The 21,084-nt window shown below is 51.6% G+C and overlaps 10 protein-coding genes across 10 annotated transcripts; 5 read left to right on the forward strand and 5 right to left on the reverse strand.

Moving 5' to 3' along the window:
* Positions 1–45: 45 nt before the first annotated feature.
* On the forward strand, positions 46–1,190 carry K460DRAFT_349771 (DUF1977-domain-containing protein; the record flags this gene model as incomplete). Its single annotated transcript, XM_040931442.1, has 2 exons — positions 46–571; positions 637–1,190. The coding sequence occupies 2 exons, from the start codon at positions 46–48 to the stop codon at positions 1,188–1,190; spliced, it is 1,080 nt and encodes a 359-aa protein (XP_040792157.1).
* Positions 1,191–1,595: 405 nt separating this feature from the next.
* On the reverse strand, positions 1,596–2,444 carry K460DRAFT_349772 (cytochrome c and c1 heme-lyase; the record flags this gene model as incomplete). The annotated part of the gene is made up of 1 exon (XM_040931443.1): positions 1,596–2,444. One exon carries the CDS (start codon positions 2,442–2,444, stop codon positions 1,596–1,598), a length of 849 nt encoding a protein of 282 aa, XP_040792158.1.
* A 190-nt stretch (positions 2,445–2,634) lies between these two features.
* Positions 2,635–4,378, forward strand: K460DRAFT_360456 (diphosphomevalonate decarboxylase). The gene has a single exon (XM_040932275.1). The coding sequence runs from the start codon at positions 2,836–2,838 to the stop codon at positions 4,030–4,032; it is 1,197 nt and encodes a 398-aa protein (XP_040792159.1). The 5' UTR covers positions 2,635–2,835; the 3' UTR covers positions 4,033–4,378.
* A 503-nt stretch (positions 4,379–4,881) lies between these two features.
* On the reverse strand, positions 4,882–7,051 carry K460DRAFT_411448 (HET-domain-containing protein). The gene is made up of 3 exons (XM_040937474.1): positions 7,026–7,051; positions 6,371–6,976; positions 4,882–6,320 (listed from the first exon to the last, which is right to left on the reverse strand). The coding sequence occupies exons 2-3, from the start codon at positions 6,951–6,953 to the stop codon at positions 5,020–5,022; spliced, it is 1,884 nt and encodes a 627-aa protein (XP_040792160.1). The 5' UTR covers positions 6,954–6,976; positions 7,026–7,051; the 3' UTR covers positions 4,882–5,019.
* Positions 7,052–7,121: 70 nt separating this feature from the next.
* Positions 7,122–8,598, reverse strand: K460DRAFT_360458 (t-SNARE). Its single transcript, XM_040932276.1, has 2 exons — positions 8,160–8,598; positions 7,122–8,098 (listed from the first exon to the last, which is right to left on the reverse strand). The coding sequence occupies exons 1-2, from the start codon at positions 8,454–8,456 to the stop codon at positions 7,580–7,582; spliced, it is 816 nt and encodes a 271-aa protein (XP_040792161.1). The 5' UTR covers positions 8,457–8,598; the 3' UTR covers positions 7,122–7,579.
* A 265-nt stretch (positions 8,599–8,863) lies between these two features.
* Positions 8,864–10,836, forward strand: K460DRAFT_372072 (uncharacterized protein; the record flags this gene model as incomplete). The annotated part of the gene is made up of 2 exons (XM_040934474.1): positions 8,864–9,850; positions 9,898–10,836. The coding sequence occupies 2 exons, from the start codon at positions 8,864–8,866 to the stop codon at positions 10,834–10,836; spliced, it is 1,926 nt and encodes a 641-aa protein (XP_040792162.1).
* Positions 10,837–11,200: 364 nt separating this feature from the next.
* On the reverse strand, positions 11,201–13,716 carry K460DRAFT_275165 (ARM repeat-containing protein; the record flags this gene model as incomplete). The annotated part of the gene is made up of 4 exons (XM_040928015.1): positions 11,201–12,172; positions 12,222–12,720; positions 12,771–13,540; positions 13,594–13,716. 4 exons carry the CDS (start codon positions 13,714–13,716, stop codon positions 11,201–11,203), a joined length of 2,364 nt encoding a protein of 787 aa, XP_040792163.1.
* Positions 13,717–14,463: 747 nt separating this feature from the next.
* On the forward strand, positions 14,464–17,092 carry K460DRAFT_399718 (uncharacterized protein; the record flags this gene model as incomplete). Its single annotated transcript, XM_040936251.1, has 5 exons — positions 14,464–14,701; positions 14,754–15,084; positions 15,134–15,613; positions 15,661–16,954; positions 17,009–17,092. The coding sequence occupies 5 exons, from the start codon at positions 14,464–14,466 to the stop codon at positions 17,090–17,092; spliced, it is 2,427 nt and encodes an 808-aa protein (XP_040792164.1).
* A 1,235-nt stretch (positions 17,093–18,327) lies between these two features.
* K460DRAFT_399719 (uncharacterized protein) lies at positions 18,328–19,454 on the forward strand (the record flags this gene model as incomplete). The annotated part of the gene is made up of 3 exons (XM_040936252.1): positions 18,328–18,468; positions 18,518–18,808; positions 18,861–19,454. 3 exons carry the CDS (start codon positions 18,328–18,330, stop codon positions 19,452–19,454), a joined length of 1,026 nt encoding a protein of 341 aa, XP_040792165.1.
* Positions 19,421–20,683, reverse strand: K460DRAFT_324043 (DUF1783-domain-containing protein; the record flags this gene model as incomplete). Its single annotated transcript, XM_040930560.1, has 2 exons — positions 19,421–20,357; positions 20,448–20,683. 2 exons carry the CDS (start codon positions 20,681–20,683, stop codon positions 19,910–19,912), a joined length of 684 nt encoding a protein of 227 aa, XP_040792166.1. The 3' UTR covers positions 19,421–19,909.
* Positions 20,684–21,084: the final 401 nt, after the last annotated feature.

Genomic DNA, 21,084 nt, shown 5'->3' on the forward strand with positions numbered 1-21,084 from the left:
CGCTTAACACCCATCCCCCTCACATAACCTCAGACGTCCGCTAAAATGTCCGGCAAGGCCACGGGCTCACAACCAAACGGCAACGGCTCGGCAAACAGCCGCAGCCATCACGACGGTAGCGCAGGACGAGCCTTCACAGTCGAGCAAAAAGCCGCCGTGATACGTATAAAACGCTGCGGCCCCACGGCCTACTACGAGATCCTCGGCCTGGAGGCAGTAAAATCCACCTGCTCAGACGGCGACATCAAGAAGGCGTATAGAAAACTGAGTTTACTCACCCATCCGGATAAGAATGGGTATGATGGCGCGGACGAGGCGTTTAAGCTGGTCAGCAAGGCGTTTCAGGTGTTGAGTGATCCGGATAAGAAGAAGAAGTTTGATCAGTTTGGGGGAGATCCCGATGCGAGGTTTAATCCCGCCGCGGCGGGTGGTGGAGGAGGCGGTGGGGCGAGTCCTTTCGGAGGTGGGTTTGGAAGGAGAGGAGGTGGAGGGGGGATGTTTGGGGAAGAAGAGATGACGCCTGAGGAGCTGTTTAGACAGTTCTTTGGTGGAGCGTTCGGCGGGCCTTTCGGTATGTCCACTGAAGCTAGAAAACAGTTTCTTGGAAGGAATAGCAAATGCTAATGTACACGACAGGCGGCTTCGACACAGGACCAGGCTTCGTGTTCAACCTCGGCGGCGGCCCTGGTGTGCGCGTCCATCAATTTGGCGGCGGCCGCCCACGCAGAAGACCCGGAACCGCACAGCCCGCTGGCTCAGAAACGGAACAAAGCGCGTCCTCGGCCTTCACCAGCCTCCTGCCCCTCCTCTTCCTCTTCGTCCTCCCGCTCCTCTCCTCCTTGTTCTCCGGCTCCTCGACCGCAGCCGGCCCATCGGTCGTCCTAGAGCACGCGCGCCCTCCCAACACGCTACAGCGCACGTCGAGTAGGCTAAAAGTACACTATTTTGTCGATCCAAAGGACGTACACGACTACAACCCGAAGAAGTGGCGGAAGCTGGATGAACAGGCGGAATACCAGTATGTCCATAACACTAAGGTGCGGTGTCAGACGGAGCGCTACCAGCAGCGCAGAGCCATGGAAGATGCACAGGGTTGGTTCTTTGTAGATGAGGATGCGATGGAGAGGGCGCGCAAGATGGACCTTAAGAATTGTCACACACTGCGTAAACTGGGTGTTGCCATTGAGTAGACTACCTGGTGTACAAGAATGTATTCAAGAATGAGTGCGTTCTTTTTGGGGGGTTCAACTTCTTCTTCGCTCTTTCTAGGTGGATCCGCTACTACGATTATTATTATTTCTACTTTGACATTGGACAATGTCTCGCATGGCGTCTATGGCGTCGGACAGCATGGGCTTGAACTTGCTTGTTTATCTTAGCTGGTGGCGCGTTTGAAAGAGTGGGGGATTCTTCATATTTGTCCCTGGAAGTTCCTGTCCATGACTACTTTACTTACTCGTACGTACTCCCATCTAATGCATATTGTATGTAAATGAAACGAACCGAAACAAAACGCCTCGCCAAAGTATAGTATGCTGTACAGGTATATACATACATCATCCGTTTCCGTCTATAGTACACCTCACTTCCCCGCGTTAAAGCCCCCAGTACTTCGCTACCCGCATCTTGACCCCCTCAAAGCTATTCAACTTGGGCCTGACGTCCAAATAAAAGTTCAACCCCTTCGCACTCTTCCCCTCATCCTTTCCCGCGTAAAAATCAATCACATATTCGACTTCCGTCCCACACCGGTCCACGACCCAATCATGCCGATCAAACGGCTTCTGGTACCCCAAGAACGACTTCCATCGTGCCCGCGGCGTTAAACTCGTGCTCAACCCGCTAAACGAGGATAATCGCGGTCCACCACATGCGTCTGCCCCGCGTCCTGCTTCCCACTGCTTGATTTCGTACCAGGCGCGCTCGTTGACGGCGTTGTGAATCGGCACGATAGTCTTCATGTCTGCTTCCGAGGGGTCGTAGGACTTGCGGCGCATGGCTTCGAAGAACATGCGTTCGGAGGGGTAGATCCAGTTCCCTGTTTTCTTGTCCGAGCCCGTGTCTATTTCGTTGTTTGCGGCGCGCGCGGGGGCAGCCGAGGGGTCTTGGGGTTGTTGTTGGGCGGGGAGTGAGGGCAGGGCGCGTGGTATTGTGCTGACTTCGCGGTCGGTGCCGAGGCGTAGGTGGGAGAGGAGGCCTGTTGCTGTTGGGGTCGGGGTTTTGGTGTTCTGGTCGAGGGCGGACGAGTCGCATGATGCTTGTACGGGGGCTTGGGATTGAGCTTGTGTTTGCGTTTGCGGTTGTGATGAGGCTGGTGGTGTTGATGTACTGCTATGTGGATTCGGAGGCGCATCTGGGTTCTGCGCGCGGGCTTGGGCGAGCCATGCTTCGCGGGTCTTGTGGTCCACCGGGCATGCAGCAGCGGGGTCGTCGCTCGAGGACATTGTGGCGGTAGAGGTATAGTTCGTAGTGTCGTGTCGAGGGACTTCGGGTGGTGACGGCCATGATCGAAGAAAGTTGAGCTCGGACCGCGTTGAATTGGTCGTTCGGAATGCGATGGCATGTGATTGGACAGCGGATTCACGATGTAGTCTTCACCGCTTTGGAGGGGTCAAGGTCCTCTTAGCTCTATTGCTTCACTTTAAAGTTGAAAGAGAAATCTCTCTCATCTCCTTAAGAGGATTTTATAGTTTTTATAACTGCCATTGTGTTCGTTGGTCAGTCCTCTGCATTTCGCCAGAACAGCCCGCCAAAGACCCTGCATAAACAAATTCACCCCACCAAACCTTCAACCCCTTTCACTCTCGACTTGCAAGACTCAAGTCACACACCAACATGTCCGACATTCACCGCGCCAGCACCACCGCCCCGGTCAACATCGCCGTAATAAAGTACTGGGGAAAGCGCGACCCCAAGCTCAATCTCCCCACAAACTCGTCCCTCAGCGTCACCCTCGCTCAGTCCGACCTCCGCACCCACACGACGGCCTCCTGCTCGTCCAGCTACCCCTCCGAGGACACTCTGCTCCTCAACGGCCAACCGCAAGATGTCTCCGGTGCCCGAACGCAGGCATGCTTCCGCGAGCTCAGGGCGCTGAGGAAGCAAGAGGAAGCCAAGGACGCGAGCTTGCCGAAGCTCGCAGATCTACCACTACGCATTGTCTCTGAGAACAACTTCCCCACCGCCGCTGGTCTCGCAAGTTCAGCAGCTGGGCTTGCCGCTCTCGTACGCGCAATTGCCAACCTCTACGAGCTCCCCTCTTCGCCCACCGACCTCTCCCGTATCGCCCGTCAAGGCTCTGGCTCAGCATGCCGCTCGCTCTTTGGCGGATACGTAGGCTGGGAACAAGGATCTGCCAGCGATGGAAGTGACAGCGTAGCGTTCGAAGTCGCCCCGGCATCGCACTGGCCAAACATGCGTGCCGTCATCCTGGTTGTGAGTGCCGCAAAGAAGGGCGTGAGCAGTACGACGGGCATGCAGACTACCGTGGCTACATCAACTTTGTTCCAGAGCAGGGCAAACGAGGTTGTGCCAAAACGCATGAAGGAGATGCAGCAGGCGATTCAGAACAAGGACTTTGAATCTTTCGGCAAAATCACCATGATGGACAGCAACTCTTTCCACGCCACTTGTCTCGACACGTACCCACCCATTTTCTACCTCAACGACGTTTCGCGCGCTGCTATAAAGATTGTCGAATCTATCAACGCTGCGGCTGGCAAGATCATCGCAGCGTACACGTTCGATGCGGGCCCAAATGCCGTAGTTTACTATCTCGAGGAGAACGAGAAGGACGTTGCTGGGTTGTTCAAGATCATCTTGAACGAGAAGGATGGCTGGCAAGGGGAGAGGGGCAGTGCTGTCAAAGCCAACGCCGAGGCGCTGGAGAAGGTCAAGGGCGAGGCGGGCCCGGCTATTGCGTTGCTCGAGGAGGGTGTTAGTAGGGTCATCTTGACTGGTGTTGGCGAGGGGCCTGTGCGGACGAACGAGAGCCTTGTCGATGAGAAGGGCGAGCCTGTCACTACTGCGTAGAGTGGAATGGGTATTGGAGATTACTTTGGAGTCGATACCCGTAGCTAAAGCTGATTCAGCCTCTAGACACCTTTATATAGGAAGTGAAAATGGTTCTAGGACGAGTCTACCCATCATATGTTGAGTCCCGTGGAGGCACTATCTTGAAAATCATAGCCCGCAATCAAGTGTAGGGAGATCAAGTCTCTTCCTCACTACCTAGCCAGTCTTTATCCTCTTTGCCTTTTTATCCCCTTCTATACAAACCATTTCGTTCCTCGTTACTATCCATCCATTAAGTTGGACATGTCGATGCACGTACTGAATGCGGATTGAATAAGCGGGAGTTATGGCGGAAGCATGGTAGATGTACTAGGATCTATTGATTACGAAAGGCCTAGAAGGGTAGGGGGGGGGGGGGGGGGGGGGGGGGGGGATCTGGTATGTAAACTAATAGGGGTTGTTGCACGTAAACAGTAGATTGTTTACATCATGTAACAAATTAGTTTGACTTGCCAAAATAGGTCTCCATACGATATGCCCAAAGGCCGAAACATTTAAGACGGTATTATATTAATACGTTTACTAACAGCATCAGTACAATTGTGTGATCCGTGAAAAGATTACGAGTCTTTAGAGGGCCATTTCTAGTATGTGGCAGATGGAGAACACCACGAAGTGTATCTGATGGCTTTTGGAGATGAATATCTTTGATGGAATACAGGTGAATCGGAAAGCGAAAGGCAAAATATTGTATCTGTAGGTGACAGCTTCTCATGTTGTTAACCTTTGGTGGTAGCAACTTCCTAACATGAAATATATAAGAAAGCTTCTTGAAGATGTTATTTCAATTCTTCTATGCAAAAGGAGCCCTTGCCTTGCTGCAGACCCTGACAGAGGGCAAGGTCGTGCGTGTACTAACTCTACATTACTAACTTGTCATATATACACCCTGTCTTCGCGACTAATCATCAACAAAGTAGAGATTGACCACCCAAACATTACAAGTTAAACTAAAACAAACTCCTCCGTATCATGCACGTCCCAATCAACCATTCCATTATTCCAAGCATCCATCCAGCCCTCTAAATAACACGTCCCAAGAACCTCGAATGTTGAAGCTTTACGTGCTCGAAGTGCGACGGGGTGGGTACAGCCGTGAAGGATACAGATGACATCCCCAGGTCGCAACCGTGTTCCCGTAGCAAATCGTCCAAGTCGTGTCAGGTAGAGATCTCGGTCAAACATGGTCTGTTTCTTGCAGGTCATAAAATCTTCGAGGTGCTTCTTGATTTGCCGGTAATGTTCAGACGTATTCCCGAGCAGAGAATCTGACATACGAGCAGAAATGAAGCTAGCGACGGTATCTACATCCTCCTTTTGCCAAGATAGGGGTTCGTTACCCCTTAGGGGTATGCCATGGTCACCAGCCACGAGTGCGCGTAGAAGTCGTTCCATGGTCGGAGATCCTGCGTCTTTGGGTGTTAATGAGCAAGCGTAGGAGAGGATTCTAATGTATTCTTTGTCACTGGTTGGATAACCATTACCATTACCGTCAAGTAAATCAGCCTGTATAGTGTCTATACGTCGTCCGTATGCGTGGAGTGTTCGGGCATCGCAATAACCGAGCCATATATTTCCCAATGGTTGAGGCGTGTTCCATACGCCATAAGTAACGGGTCGTGTAAAAGGCGCTGTTGATCTAGGCTGAACGAAATTGGGAACCCATGAGGGGAGGTCTATGCTGATAACGCCTATTCTGGGTATACATTCAAATATATCCAGCCGCAATGTACCGCGGATGATCCCCTGAGTGGTAGATACAAGCGCATCCTCCATTCTGGTTTCATACGATATTGGCAGATTGATGAATTGATTATCGTTCAGTCCAAAAAAGGCGTATAGTTGATCCAGCGCACAAGTAGTCTTCGCACGAGGGGAGTACAGTGAGAGTACATGCTCGAATGGAGGCCTCGGGCCAAAAAAGTAGACATGATCTGACCAGCCTTTGAGGATAGCTAGGAAGCTCTGAAACTCGTTTTGACGGAGTGAGTAGTCCGCAGTAAGATGTGTCGCAGTCATGTTGTCATAGTAGGCAGTAAGCGTCCGATTTAGCCCTTCGAGTGACACCGTGCCACCTTTCTTGTAGATAAGTGGCTCCCCAAGAATCAATTTGGAATCCCGCGGAAGCACTGCCTCCTGAAAGACCCATCCTCGTGTACTCCACGGCGATGTCACGATGTCTCGAAGATCTTCAGCGAGATCCCATGACGCCTCTTCCGATTGCGCAATCTTTTTGAAACGGCTGTCTGAGTTCAAGGTCAGATTTTACTTCACCCTGAGTTTTTTTATCACTAACCTAAAGGCTCTTGCGAGATTGGTCCGCTAGCCTGCCGCCGGCGGACCTCCAACTCATTAACACAAGAGAAGATATCTTCAAGACTAGTGTTCTCTATGGGAAGCATACTGAGCCTACCGAGCCACACTATCACGCAGTAGCAGCCAGAGTAGATACTTCGCATCAGAGGCACTTGATGGTTCTTTTCTAGTAAGTCGTCCTGGTTTATCGAAATCTGGTCAATCCAAATGAACCTCGTCAGACAGTGCTTTGATATATGCGGAAGTGCGCTCTTCAAGTATTTCGTAACGCGAAGGAGACTCCCGTCGTACAGACTAATAGTACTAGTCCGATTTGGTGTTCCCCAGACGTAAGAGAGGGTCTCGTAGTCTGGCGCCGTTGTGATCGTCGTATGAACTATAGAGTACTGCACATCAAACGGCGGGTCACCATCAATCTTCAGCAGTCGTATGCTCTCGGCCGTTTCCAGAGGCTGATATCGGTATGTGACACTACTTTGTGGCACGTTACGATCAATGGCACAAACATTGCGCTTTTGATCCGCACGCGACAATACGCGCGACCAGGATTGCGTGTCTGTCATTTTTGTGCAACTGCTTGGAGCTTCTACAATCTTAAATGAACAGCTTATCCATATTTAACATGCGCTACGTACCTCGTTACCATAGAGTTGCCAGCTCGATAAAGGGTTCGAAACATATATCGAAAAAAAGTTAATTGACTATATGATTAACACAAACGGCTGAAGTGGGTAGTCCATTACTTATTGATCGTTGAGCGTACCTTGTGAGTTGATGTAGTGGTGGGGCAGTGCATGCGATTCAGCCTCAAACTGCGGACCGCTGCAGCCTAGAATATATATACTACCGAAGTTACATTATCGCAGCGTTTTGTAATGATAGCTAAGTACACTAGGTTTGGTAAACACTTCTTATAACTGAGGATGTCCCATAATAAGTGCACTACTACCTAATTAGTGGACTATAGAGGAACAAAAAAGAAGGGAAGGGGAGTTAATTAAATATAAAGAGATCTAGAAATGGGAAGATAGGATAAGATTATAGACCTAGGAAATGAGTGTCTCATGAACTACACATGCTGTAACTGTAAATTCTTAACGAAGCGCTTCGCGCCATGGTATAACAAAGGACAAATGCAAACGCCTACGAAACAGACAAAATGACGATGCCCTTGCGGAATCAGCACAACTTAATCGAGAAAGACCGCAAGAAAAATGATTACCAGGACAATCGCCAGGATAAGCAGCAAAATACAGGCCTTGCTCCGCGCGCTTTTCTGGTAATTGCTGGCTTGTTTCAAATTCACATGCGCACCCCTCGATGCATCGTGTGTGACCTCGACGTTCTCTTCAATGATATCGAGTTGCCCACCCTGCTCGTGCACCATATGCGCCACATCTCTAAACAGCTCATTGAGCTCGCCGACGGACTGTTCGATGTTGCGAATCTCGGACTCGCGCTCGATGATGAGGGATTCCTGGAAATCGACGTCGTCTTGGTTGGCTAACCGTAGCTGTTCCTGTTCCTGTTGCTGCGCAAAGTCTCCTCCGCGCTCTTCGCTGGGCGATGTTACGTCTTGCAGGGCAACGCGGGCGGCTTGCGCCGAGGCCTTTTCCTTCTCGAGGGCCTGTTTTTGTAGTTGTTGGAACTCTGTGAGCGAGGCCTTGAACTCGCGGCTCAACTTCGACTGCGTGAACTTTTGTGAGGGCTGCGGTCTGTTAGTCCAATGTCCTTGTCTTGTCTTCTCGTCTCGCGAGAGGTCGTCATACCCCAACATCAGGCCATGTGGTGATCTTCTTCAGCCCCTCGCCTATCTCCTTGAACTTGTCCGACGTCTCTTCCGCCGTCGTCTTCACGCGCTCCCTCACACGCGCGGTCTCGTGCTTGGTCCCGAGCTTGGTGACTTCCTGCGATAGGCGGGCAACATTTCGTGTGAGAGCGAAGAGGTCGTCAGAGAGCTTGCTGGCGAAGTCGCGAAACTCCGGGTCGTCAGCGTATTGCGGGTCGTCCTCTCTTCGGAAGGTCGTTGGCTGCGCCTCAAGGGCACTCGAACGCTGGAAAGACATAGCGCTGGATAAGGGCAATCAGGTCCTTGGCTGGTATTCGGATGGTGCTATTCACCTCTAAGCTAGGCGACTCGTGCAGGTTTGTGGTAGTCCAGGATTGTGAGGTGGATGGTGAATCAATCGCTACCTGGAGGTTGGCGGTGCCTGCGGCGATGACGAACGCCCGCGGCTGGGCACATGGCGCGGACCCTTAGGTAAGCATGCAGCTGTCGGCTAGGATCATCTTGTAGCTCCGCCGACGGTGTTTGTTTGACAAAGTTGCGCTGCCTTTCACAGCTAATATTGGGCATCTTTCGTCCCTTTCTTTTTGTTGGCCACGCCACATACTTTGTTCTTTCTGCTATGAGATAGCTAATTGCGCCCACACTCCTTCACGACCCTCGAACGAAGCCCAACGCGTTGCAACAATGGCGATTGTGCCCCTCGGAGCTCAAGTGCGCCCGTATAGAGATTACCTGACGCCTGCTCTGCACCGGAGGTTCAACAAGGCTAGCAGGTACACACTGATACTATGCTATGCGATCGCTTGTTGGATGGGAGAATGGGATAGCTTGCTATGGTCATGGTTTCCTATCGGGCCCACGGGCATACGAGCACTCCTTATATTCCTTCCTGCGCTCATCATCTACGTGCTTCGCGTTGCACAGTGGCACGTCGGACGGCGACAAACGCAAACACCAGCCGAGACATTCAACAAGTACTTCTTGCGCAAGTCGACCCTGCTTACGCTCGTCTTCTATGCATTCTCGGCATGGCTCTACAGCGAGGTGTATATGTGGTCGCGAACGGGCAAGGACAAGCTTGCTCTCACAGAGTACGGGCGCGCACACGAACGACTTAAGTTGAACGAGAGACCGCTTTACCTGCACTTCCTATTCTTTCTGTTGGCTGTCGCACAGTCCGGCATACACTTATGGAAGGACTACGACAAGATCGAAGTGTCAGCTATGAAGCCAAAGAAGGAGCGCGAGGACGCATCGGCCGCAGCACCGCCCAGAAGGGCACCCAAGCCCAGGCAAGTCCTCGCCCTACAGTTTCTGGCTATGGCGAAGAGGTCGAGCATACTCAGCTTAGCTATTACCTTTGGTGGATTTGCTCTTTACTTCGCTGGACCACGATACGTCATCTGGGACTACTACTACAGCTTCAGCAAGTACTTTGTCAGCTTGTCCAAGACGTCCAAACCCACTGGACTGGCCCCCTTCATACCGCTATGTTCCATGTTCGCCGTGGAAGGTGCACTCCTTGTCTTGCTGTGGGAGTTTGTCAACAAGGCATTCGACTTGTACATTGCGCAGGAGCCGTTGAAGAACGCGCAGCCGATCACCGCCGATTCGAAGGATCCCAATGGAACACTACTAAACGGCCTCAAGTCAAGGAAGGAAGCTGTAAAGGTAGGCTGGAGCATTGCAAACTTAAATCAGCAGCTAATCTTAACCAGGCAATCGCATTTTGGGAGCTCGCTTTGATTACCGACGCCTTCCCCGATCGCCGTAAGACCATCTACGGAGAAATTGACCGCAAGAAGGGCCCAACCTTCCAGCAGGTCACCGACATCTGTCTCGCAGAAATCAAACTTCTCATCGAACGCATAAGCATCGGCCTCGATCCCACTTACAACCCAGCCGCAACACCCGTCCAACAGCTACCAACCGCACCTGTTGGTTTAGTACCACAGATCGCACAGCCTTTGAAATCCGACAAGCAGATCGCTGCTTTGCCTCCGAGGCCTGACACAAAATGGGACCACATCGAGTCTGCGGCAGCTGGCATTGCGAAGTCATATAGCTCACCCGGCAACTCGCAACAAGCGTACGGCCGGGAAGCAATCAAGAAGGGTGTGCAGAAGGCTCAGGAAGGTGCCCAACAGGCGGGCTCATTTGCATCGGTCTACTACAACAAGCTCGTTTCTTCTCCGCTGGGCGCGCCTTTCTCCCAATCGCTTCCCCGAACCGTAAACTTAGTCATCCTCGGCGCCCCATTTTCCCGCATCTCACTCATCTGCAACGCAGTCACAGCGCTTGCAAATCTCGCTGTTTTCTCTCTCAGCCAAGATGCACTTGGACGTTTCCATGAAGGTATTCCTGAAATCATCCGCGTGTTCACCACGGCAATCACCAAGATCGATGAATATATGAGTAAAGTCGAGATACACTGGAGCGACCAGACGACTCTCAAGAAGCCGGAGGCAGAACAGAGGAAAGTGCCTGAAGTGGAAGAGGTGCGGGAGTGTCTCAAGGAGGGTCTGGAGAAGATCTTGGGTAGTTTCAACGAGTATTTGAGTGGCATGGGGTTGACCAAGGTGGAGATTCTGGACGCGAAGAAGGCGATTGGGGCTAAGAAGGCACCGGAGATGATACAGGCTGGTGCGGGACGGTGAGTCGATTTGTATTGATCATAATGAGCAGGTTTCGCTCTCGATAGCTAAGGGAGACTGATACCCATATATATGATATGAATTTTCTCGATTTCTATTCTTGTCGTGCATTCATTTCGTCTACTTCTAACAGTACTGCAAGTTTGATCATGGATTCCTGATTGAGAGACTCTGGCGAAGACTGTCCACTAGTGTGTAGAGTTGTTTGCGGCATTGCTCGGAGATCGTGTGTGTGATGAGATCCAGTATAGTTGGATGTTCCATTTCCAATTTACAGTTGCCGGCCTCAATCCTTCCATCGTCCAACGCCGTCGCTATGCTAAATATTCGATTGCACATGAACGCTGCTATACCCATCTCAGTGGCCCTACCAAGCATCACCCCAGCCCTCCTCCTCCTCTTCCTTGGCCTTCGGCTGCTCCTTCTTGACCTCCTTCTTCGGCGGCACAACAACCTTCCTCGTCGCCGTTGATCCCGTCGTGCTCGCCCTTCCCCCGATAATAGGTCTTCCTGGTTTCGAAGTTGGTGAGAGCTTAGACAACCCTTTCGGCAGCGGGGGCTTTGTAGTCTTCTTAGCGCCCGATTGTGCTGCAAGCCATCCAGCAAAGTCCGGCTCGCCCTTGTCGTCGTATGAGGTCGTAGTCGAAGGTTTCGAGACGGCGGGTGTGCCCCAGGGGTCTTCGTCCTCGTCTTGAGGCTTGGGATTGTCGTCGCCAAAGCCACCCCACTCATCGTCGAAGTCCTCTGCTTCATCGTCGAACGCGGCGGCTGGGTCTGGCGACCTGACGGTCGGTATCGAAGCCGAGCTCTTGGCGCTGTGGAGCTGCATGCCAGGTTTGGAAGCGAGCGGAACAGGAGGTTTGCTGAATGATGTTGCCTGTGGTGGTAGAGAAGATGATCTTTGGTCTGCGGCTCCATTCGCAGGAGCATCGGCCTGTATCTGTCCGCTGGTCGAGGCCAGCTTGTTCGTGAAACTCGAGATGGCCCATCCCGCCCAACCAGCTCCAGCGGTATCATTCGAAGGAGTTCCCATTCGCGGCGTTGTTCCTGACCCTTCAGCAGCCAGACTCGGTGGCGGAAGCACGGTATCCGGCATTGACGCGGCAAATTTGCGGATGCGCGTCATGTAGATGTCCACACTCTTCTGTGCTTGGTCCCGGATGAGCTTCTCTTTATCGACAAGGGAAGGGCACATGATGGGTAATAACTTGGTAGCACAGTCGTCTTCGCTGAAGACGTCCGCTGTTGCAGCCAGTGCCAAAAGAGCGGCATTGCGGGCATGGACGAAGGGGTCGCGGAGCGAGCGGGTGAAGGCGGCTGCGAGGACTTTGGCTCGGCTCTGTGTAGAGTTAGTATTCGATGTCTCTCATAAGAAAGCGCAAACGTACACCTGCTCCCAAGTTGCGGGCAATCTTCCCTAGGCAAATGGTCGTATTCGTCCGGATACCAGGTTGCTCATCGTTCGCTGTCTTTGCCAAATGTCGTAGAAGTTCGCCATTTACTGTTCGATCAGAGAGCTTTGGAATCACAGTCAGGACAGCCTTAACTGTTTGCTCTCTGACGACAGGCGCTAAATCTGTGAATCCAGTGACCATTTGCGGGAAGATCTTGTCGTTGACCAGCTTTTGCGGTAGATGGTCGATCATGAGTGGAAGGTTGTCTAACAAGCAGACGCGTATGCCTCGGTCCGGATTCGCGAACAGTCGCACAACGACTGGTGTAATCTGCGTTTCATACTCGTCGTCGGACAGCTTCTGCCCTATCTGCATTACAGTGCTAAAGACTTTGGCGCCGCCACCGCCAAACTCTACTGACTTGAGTAGTTCTGGAAGTACCTTCATCTTGAAAAAGTCGGCTGGAAAATCGTCTGCAACCTCGTCTAGCTTTCTGTGAAGCAGTCAGTAAAATCACTACGCGTGAGAGTCGAGAAAGCTGACCCGAGTAATTCATTTCGCTCATCATCGGCTTTGAGGCCAAGGTTCTCAATGTCATCTGTGACCTGGATCAATGGCGTCTGGAAAAACCCTCCTATTCGCTTCCCCTGATCAAGGAATTTCGCCACACTCATTCGAGATTTGGGATTCGGGTTGAGGAGGCGTTTGTAGGACTGGTGCATGCTTGATGGTATGCTCTTGACTTGCACCAGCTGGCCGCTACTGTCATAGCTGCCATTGAAGACCTCGAAGATGAGAACGCCGTAGTTGTAAGCGTCGACCGCATGTGTAGGGTTTTGCTTAATAACCTCCCAGCCTGCCTTTGCTATCTCCGGTGCCATGTATCGTCCTGCGTCTGGTATGAGACTACCGTATGTTGGTAATATAGAATCGTCTTCCTTGACCGAGCTCAGCGCATCGAATCCGGCTAGCTTCCACTCCCCGCTCTCGCTGAAGAATATGGAGGCTGGGCGAATGCAGCCATGGATCGAAGTTGCATCCGCATTTATGAACTTGATCGTCTTCGCGATGTTGTGCAGGCCCCATTTCGTTGTCTCTTCGGTCAGACTCTTCCTCTTGACATGCCAGCTCAGCGGACTCAGTCTTTCGGTCGCGATGTATATGTACGTCTCCGTCTCCACTGTGTCCAAGACCTTGACGACGCCGGGATGGCGCATAGTTCGCAGCTTGCGGAGTGCATTGCGGGCGAGGGGTAGTCGAGACTTGTTCGCGGTGATGTCGAAGGAGAATATACTACATTTGGAGCCATCTTCCTATCAGGGCGATGTTAGCCCAAGCGCTTGTACTGTAGATAACCGGGCCGTACTCGCTTTGTGCCGTTGTGCAGTGTCCAGATGGAGTCGTTGAGGTCTACACGATCCCCGAAAGTGTAACCAAATGCGGGACCTTTTGAGATTGCAGATGCGACTGCTGACTTGAGGAAGTCCATGGCTACAAAGTGTAGCAGTACGGGTGTGCACTGGGTGGGAATTGGCGGGCTTGGAGCTATCAGCGAGCACCTTCTGCTGAGGACACCTCCTGCGCTTGCCCCACTGGCGTTGGCCTGAGGCCGTCAGGACTAGAACACACGTGACGACGCGTCGACCCCAAACCCGCTCTTTCTGGTCATTGCGCCTTCTTGTGTACTGGACCACAAACAAGCAAACAGAAAGCCGCTTCTTCTCAACCTCACTCGCATGATACCCTCACCGCCCGTATGGCCGCACCTAGGCTCTCGTCCTTGTTCTCTTCTCCATGTCGCATGGATACGCTATCTCTTGCTAGACGCGTGCTGTACGGCGGGCAACCTTTGAAGGCCTCGTGCGTATTATCCTGTCGCAGTATAAAAAGTACGTAGCACTACCTCCCCAAGAAGCTCAAGGCGACTATTCCCATTACATGATGACTACTGGTAAAAGGTCAGATCGCACATTGTCGATGGTCTCCCTCTGGTCCTGCTCCGTGGGCTTGCCGCCGTTGTGTGGCTCTTACATCGCGGGACTGTCAGCCCGCATGTAACTACCCGCTAGCAGTATGGTATCAAGTAGAAGCCTCCAATGGAGCGAGATGCTGCCTTCACAAAAGACCTGAACTTCTTCCTTAATCTACCCACAACTTGACTGTTGTATCCGACATTGCTAATCCTCTTTCTTTCAACGAACAGACCAAGCCGAGTCGTCTGTTTACAACAGTTTGAATGAAGGACGTCGAGGCCCGGCCGAGGGCACCATTTGGCGACAATCCGGAAACCTCTATGGGTGCCCATGACAAGGCTAGCCACTACAGTAACCTGCGAGAACGCCTTTCGGCTAGGATATCACCACCACCTCTGAAACGCCAACGCACGGGATTAAGTACTTCAATTCCCACGCGAGCTCGACCAAGCTCAACAGCCCTACCGACACGACCTCTTCCGGGTCTTCGCGAAGTCAAGCGTAGGTGAGGCACTCTCAAATGTATAGTCCCACTAGCGGCTGATGTGCTAAGGCTCGAGTGGTTCCAGCACGCCCTATGCGCGTCCAGTACATGAGAAGAATAAGGGCGGCCGTGTTTCCGAATCTTCAAGGAATTCTTTTTCGTTCGTGGCACCTCATCTCGATCGAGATGCTGAGAGTCTAAACCGGAGTGCTAAATCGAGAAACAGCGATGAAGCCCGCTCAAGTCTGCCCTCGAGGAAAACTCCATCAAGCAAGCCTACATGTCGTGTATGCGAGAAACACTCTGCAACGAACTACAATCCGATCATCACCTGTCCGGGGTGTGGGAGAGCTTATCACGACAGTTGTCGAAACCCTCCACTCATTGACGGGATTGAACAGTGAGTTACTTCCTTCAGTCACGTTGCTTAAGATGACTAATAATATCAGATCGCATTGGAGGTGTTTAAAATGTTTGAGCGATAATCTTAGCCGCGGGTCTTCAGGCTTTGCTAAACTACAAGCTCCCAAGGCAGTCTCTGTATTACCGTCTGCCCGCAATTCTGGATGCAGAGAGGACAAAAAAAGAAGACCAGATAAAGTCCTCCTGGTCGACGACGTGCTTAACAGCCCAGTCATCAACTCTAGCAAATCAGGGAAGGATAGCCAAGCAATCCAGCAACCCAATGCTCCTCCTATACTAGAACGTACAGAGGTCCCTAATACGCCCACACAACGCTCAAGTCAGTTTGACATACCCGAATCTGCTCCAAAACAGCGTTTTGCGGACAACTCAGTAGCCAGTAGCGATATTGGTTTGCCGCTCACTGGACCTCTTCTGTTTGAGAAGACCACTCCCTTGACGGTACTATGCTCAATATGCCGGAAACAGCGCATTCTTGCAGAGAACAGCAGGGATGGTGGCAACTGGTAGCTATTTTCAGAGACATTCTTTATACATCTACTAATTTACGCAGTCGCAACTGCCGCAATCGGTCGCTTATCGTAGAGGCTGGCAAGCTAGAGATACCAGAGACACCTAATGCTACTCCAGCCGACGAAGAAACTGCACAAAGCAGCCCGCAAGCCATTCTCGTCGCCACAACAAGTACACCTGCATCCGAAACGAAGCAGGCCTCGATGATCTCGTCCCAGTCAGCTCCAGTTTCATCAAATCACTTCAAAATGATTAAGAGTGGTATTTCTGTGACAGAATGGATGCAGTCAGAGTCGATTGCACTAAAGCTTACAAGACCGCGATCCTCGTCCGGATCAAGACCGCCGACGGATACTGGCTCGGAGAGTCCAGCTGTTCCCCTGTCTGAAAAGCATTACAATATTTGCGAAATGGCTCAAATAGCACTAGTTGCTGCAGATGGAGCACATTTGACTACCTCTCAGATCATCGATTGGATAGCGAGTACTTTTCCTTATCTGCGAGAGATCGAAGTAGGGTGGGAGAGAAGTCTTGCATCTAAACTTGCTCGCGAACAAGAATTCTGTAGTCACAAAATCGTCGGACAAGGCAAGAAGAGGTTTTGGACTTTCGCTGACGACAAAGTAAAGGCCCAGTGTGAAAAGAAGCACGCGGCGTTTCGTCCTAGACCGAATGCGAATTCAAAGATTTCAAGGAACTCATCAGCAACAACTGAATCCCTGGAGGCCGCCAATCAACCTTTTCGAGGAGATAAGCGGATACTATCACCACTCCTAAAACCTACCCAACCCACGCCAGTCCAAACCGATGCTGCTCCTGATTTGCTCATATCGACGTCAAAAGCTCCGTTTATACCAAATGCACTCATTCCGTCGACTAAACTGAACGATTCACTATGCATGCCCTTTGAGCGGTCCATGCCACATCAGCCTCAGAGCGTATCCAACTCTGGCCATAACATCAAGCGTGAAACCAGCTTCTATACAGTCTTCCCGCAATATCGAAAGCGTTCAGATGTGACGATGAAGTCGGCGGACAGGATGGAGAAGATTGCTGAGATCAAGAGAAGGCCTTCTAGGAAGGAATTCTTTGGTTCAGATCACCGATTGGCACATGTGCGACGATTTCGGAGACAGGACATCCATGACGAGAGTGATGGGGCATGGATGTCTAGCCGCTTTGACGAGAGTGAGGGTGAGTCAAAGCCAGGTAAGGGTGTTGAAGAAAAGGACAGCAAACGTAACCGATCTTTGCGTGAGGTTTTCGACCTCCCTGCCAATGCCATTCCAATGAATGATGGTCAAACCGAACTTGCCTTCCGCGACGGGACCCGAGTAAGATATCTTGAATGGAACTGTGAAAAGATGGCTCATTTAACATTGAAACAGATCAACGGAAGGCTTCCGCGACCGCGTCAGATATACAGAGTTGGCAAACTATTCGGGGGCGTGTTGACCGTCCGGGCGTCTTGAATGACTCTTCGGCCATGGCCTTATTTGACTGAATTTTGTTTGCTTTCTGGTCTGCTCTATTAGCACTATACCCTGTGACGAATGGAAATATTTGAGCAAAATTTACACTGAATCTACTTGATATTTCCTGCCCTCTTAGTACTTGCAAGAAGTGGTAAAACGTACACCACATTGAAGTAATGACTGCTTGACCGGAATTACTGCTTGGCATGACTTGAAGATCGTTGCAGGAGGGAGGCGGCCCGTCGCCTCACTAATCATCCCTCTTTAACTTCCGACCCGTTCGTCTTCATCTCCCATACCTTTTGCCCAGCCCTGGAGATCAGTGCCAGTATCAGGACGACATTGTAGAAGGAAACGTGATCTAGCCTCAGCTTCGCTGGCATGCTCGCTTACCGTAGCGCCTTGTACACCCGCCCTCGTATGCCATTGCATAGTGACCTCCGGCATAGTATACTCCGACCTCATCTGTGTCGCAGCGGCGTCTGGCATCGGAGAAATGAACAGCAACGATTGCAGGCCCGATGATCTAGCCGCCCCCAGACTGTGCGGCCCATCGAGTGTTTAGACTATGAAACACCATCCTTGCCGCTACCCGAGCGCGTTTCAAGCGCTCACCACCAATCACTACGCGACTGCCACACGTCGCTCAAACGGCACCTCAACGTCTGGCTGCCCGACTTCCTAGGGCCCTGGGCTCTTTCAGCTCCATTTCCCCGTACCGAGATGAACAGCGAAGAGATGGGTGACTGGGCCTGATCTCTCCCGCCCGCATCCAGCAGGGGTACGTCCCGAGTTTCACCTCAGCCAGTAGTACAGGCGCAAAGCATGCATTCGAGTAATTTTGACCACTCGATTGTGACTCGAGGAGAGGTGCCAGCGCGATGGGCCTTTATTTGGGGCTGCTGTAAGGGTCGCGGCAATGATAGGTAAAGGCTAGTGGCAACTTTTGTCCTCAGGTTTCCCTCCTTCACTTCGACTTCGATCTTTCTTTCTTATTCTTCATCTTCAGTCTCTATTGTTCTTTGTTGTTGCTATTGTCCAGCGAGCAGGTCGCTAGCCTTGCGGCGTGGGATCCCCCCTCTTGTTATATTCGTAAACTCCAACTTCTTGACCGACACACTCCCTCACTCCAATCGCTCGACGCGCTCTTCTCGACTGCTGGACAGCTCATATACCTTTCTCTACGATCCCTAGTTACTTGAGCAATTTACGACTATCTGTACATCTTCCAAATGGCGCTTCTTTCAGCCGATCACCTGGCTGGACCAGGGTACATCATTCTCAATGTGCTCCGCGGCCTCAATATCATTGCACTTGCTTCCGTGGTTGCGAGCAGCATTGTTATGCTTGTCAAGACATTCATTGTTTCCAAGGTACGTTCAACAGCAAGCTTGGAAGTTATGCAGATTCTGACCTGCCTAGTTTTTCTTCTTCGATGCTACGAGCCATGTTATTACCGCCATTGTGGGCTTGTTCCTCATCGTCTCTGAATGCTCACTTTTCCGCGGCTTCTTCGCCCGCAATTGGCCTCTCCTCAGTCCCGCCCATGGCTTCGTCACCTTGGGTTGCGCTATGATGGTCATCGGGCTCAACATGCTCGGCAACATGAACAAGCAAGCTACAAGCCAGCAGTCGCTAAGCATGCCTTTCTGGCGACTGCTCGTTGCTTCAGGTATTTTGTCCATCGTCATTGGCTTCTTCAACGTCGTTGCTGTACGTATTTTCACACCCATTATCTTGAAAGTAGGATGCTAATGCTACGTAGAGCTTCGTCTTCCGTGACAAGTCCCGTAATATAACCGCCCGCCGTGTCCGCTCGCGCGGTGCCATGACATTGCATGAGGATATCGAAAACGGCTCTTATTACGACCCCAAGCATAAAGCCTTCACCATCAGCACCCACCACACAGGCAGCAGCTCCAGCCGCAACAACTTCAACGGCGGCACACCACCTATGCGCCAGGGTACACCGCCAGTAGACTGTGGCTCACCTCAGGTCGCTTCGCCTAATAAAGAAGGCAATAATCTCAGCCAATTCAACTTCGCTAGCCCAATCCGCGAACGCTTCCGGAACGCGCGACAGTCTTTCCTGCCCTCCTACCATAGCACCTCGCCCGCTAAGCCCTCGTTCTTCTCACACCGTCCATCGAGCTCAATCTACTCGAGGACCACGTCCGGCGAGCCGCAGAAGAAGAAGTTCTGGCAACGACAGCGTGAAGAGCAAGAAGAAGAGGCTGCGCACATGCCTGAGATCTCGTACCCACTCAACGTCAACCCGCAGTTTGCGCACCTCGTCAAGCCAAACCTTGCGCATCATCCGAGCGTGAGGAGGCCAGAGGCAGATTACGACAAGATTTAAAACGTCTAGCTGGCGTTTGTGTGTGTGGGTGAGGATGAATGGAGCGCGTGTTTAAACACTTTATGATACCATTTTCCTTATTGTTTGACTGCGGCATATTGCTACCAATGGCACCGGCGTTTTATCATGTATTCGACACGTATCACGGCTTACTGATGCGATGAAAAAGATGGAACTGTCACGAGTCGCGTAATGATGCGCCTTATATCTCTCGTTTGTGATGAGTATATACATATTCCACAGCTTTAAGTTTTCATGCCGTTCTTGACCGTCTCTAAATGCATAGTGGTGTTGTTGTACATGATGCGCTGGTGCACAGATATATACATATGTTACATGACGAGTCCATGGGGCTCCGCATAGGTCTAGCAAGGCTCTTCCGACCTGCGATTGCCAGAATGCCCTTTCCTATACACTCGAAGAAGTGCTACAACCCCTCCTTCGTCTCCTCTAGTTCACTCGTCTCCAATCGGATCCTGAAACGGATCAATCGCATTGCCATTCGGATCATACAACTCCAGCCTCCTCTCCCCGCCCTCGGCCTCCGGATCCAACACGGTCAAACTATACTCCTGCGTGAAGTAAAACCCACCCTTCCCCCGTCGGCGACACCTCAGCTTCACTTGCCCCACCGCCTTGGTCCCCTTGACCCAGAAACTGATATTGATGCGCCCATGTACTTGATTGATCTCGCCACTGATCCACGGGTGCTTGCTCGCAAAGTAGATTTCGTCGCCCAGTTGTTCGCGCACGAGCGGGTTGGTGCGCAGGGCGTAGAGCGTCGAAGATACTACGCTCGACTCGGTTTTTTGGTAGTTGAAGAAGGCGAGGAGGGAGATTGCCATTGCTATTACGAATATGGGGAGTGTGTTGCGGACTTGAGTGGGTATGAGGGGGGGTATCCTGTGTGAGTGGATTAGTTACTTGGTACTTTAGGCATGGAGGGTGAAGTGGGAATTGGAATTGAACAGAAGCGGCATGGGACGGACGTACGGTGGTAATTCGCGATTTGGCTTGCGCTCCATAAGGACTTCGCCATCTTTGGGCGGAGGGATTAGGTTCTCGGGCGACCAGACGCTTGTCGGTGTCTTCCATGGTACGACGGGTGTTGAGGCTTCATGCGTGGGTGCGGTGGATGCGTAGCGGAAGGGTGCGATGCGGCGGATACATTGGAGCCTGATTTGAGCTGGCGCTCGTATAAGAGCGAGTGAGAGCCGTGGAGGAGGCATTGTAGATGTCTTGGGGCGCAATTGGGTGTGGAGAAGGAAAGTTGAGCGCGTGAGATCAGTTGATGCTTGGCAGTGGTGTTTGCATGGTTTGCATGTTCGCGAGGGGCTCTTTCGGCTAAACTTGCTGCGATGAACATGACGCTTACAACTACATTACGCTCGACTGTCAAACGAGATGTGACACTGTATTGCTTTTTATCTAATCAATATTACTCCTGCTCACTCTCCGATCTCGGAATCTCTGCCTCAACATCAAAATGATTTGGCGACTACACTCCACCAAAGACGGCCTCGGGCAGGATGCTCGGCTCTTAGGATATATTTAGGTCCTATTGTAGACTTGTAACCCAATATTATTCCATTTATCACTCCCTTTCCAATCATATCAACTCTCTACCGTC

The sequence above is a fragment of the Cucurbitaria berberidis genome, assembly GCF_010015615.1.
Source record: "Cucurbitaria berberidis CBS 394.84 unplaced genomic scaffold K460scaffold_1, whole genome shotgun sequence".
Classification (NCBI taxonomy): domain Eukaryota; kingdom Fungi; phylum Ascomycota; class Dothideomycetes; order Pleosporales; family Cucurbitariaceae; genus Cucurbitaria; species Cucurbitaria berberidis.

What these genes read in the sequence shown, in the direction of transcription:
- K460DRAFT_411448 (XM_040937474.1), bottom strand. Translation starts at nt 6,953, where the DNA reads ATGACAGACACGCAATCCTGGTCGCGCGTATTGTCGCGTGCGGATCAA. An exon ending in AATCTCGCAAGAGCCTTTAG is followed by an intron (nt 6,321 to 6,370) that starts GTTAGTGATAAA and finishes CCTTGAACTCAG; the next exon opens with ACAGCCGTTTCAAAAAGATT.
- K460DRAFT_360456 (XM_040932275.1), top strand. Translation starts at nt 2,836, where the DNA reads ATGTCCGACATTCACCGCGCCAGCACCACCGCCCCGGTCAACATCGCC.
- K460DRAFT_360458 (XM_040932276.1), bottom strand. Translation starts at nt 8,456, where the DNA reads ATGTCTTTCCAGCGTTCGAGTGCCCTTGAGGCGCAGCCAACGACCTTC. An exon ending in CCACATGGCCTGATGTTGGG is followed by an intron (nt 8,099 to 8,159) that starts GTATGACGACCT and finishes AACAGACCGCAG; the next exon opens with CCCTCACAAAAGTTCACGCA.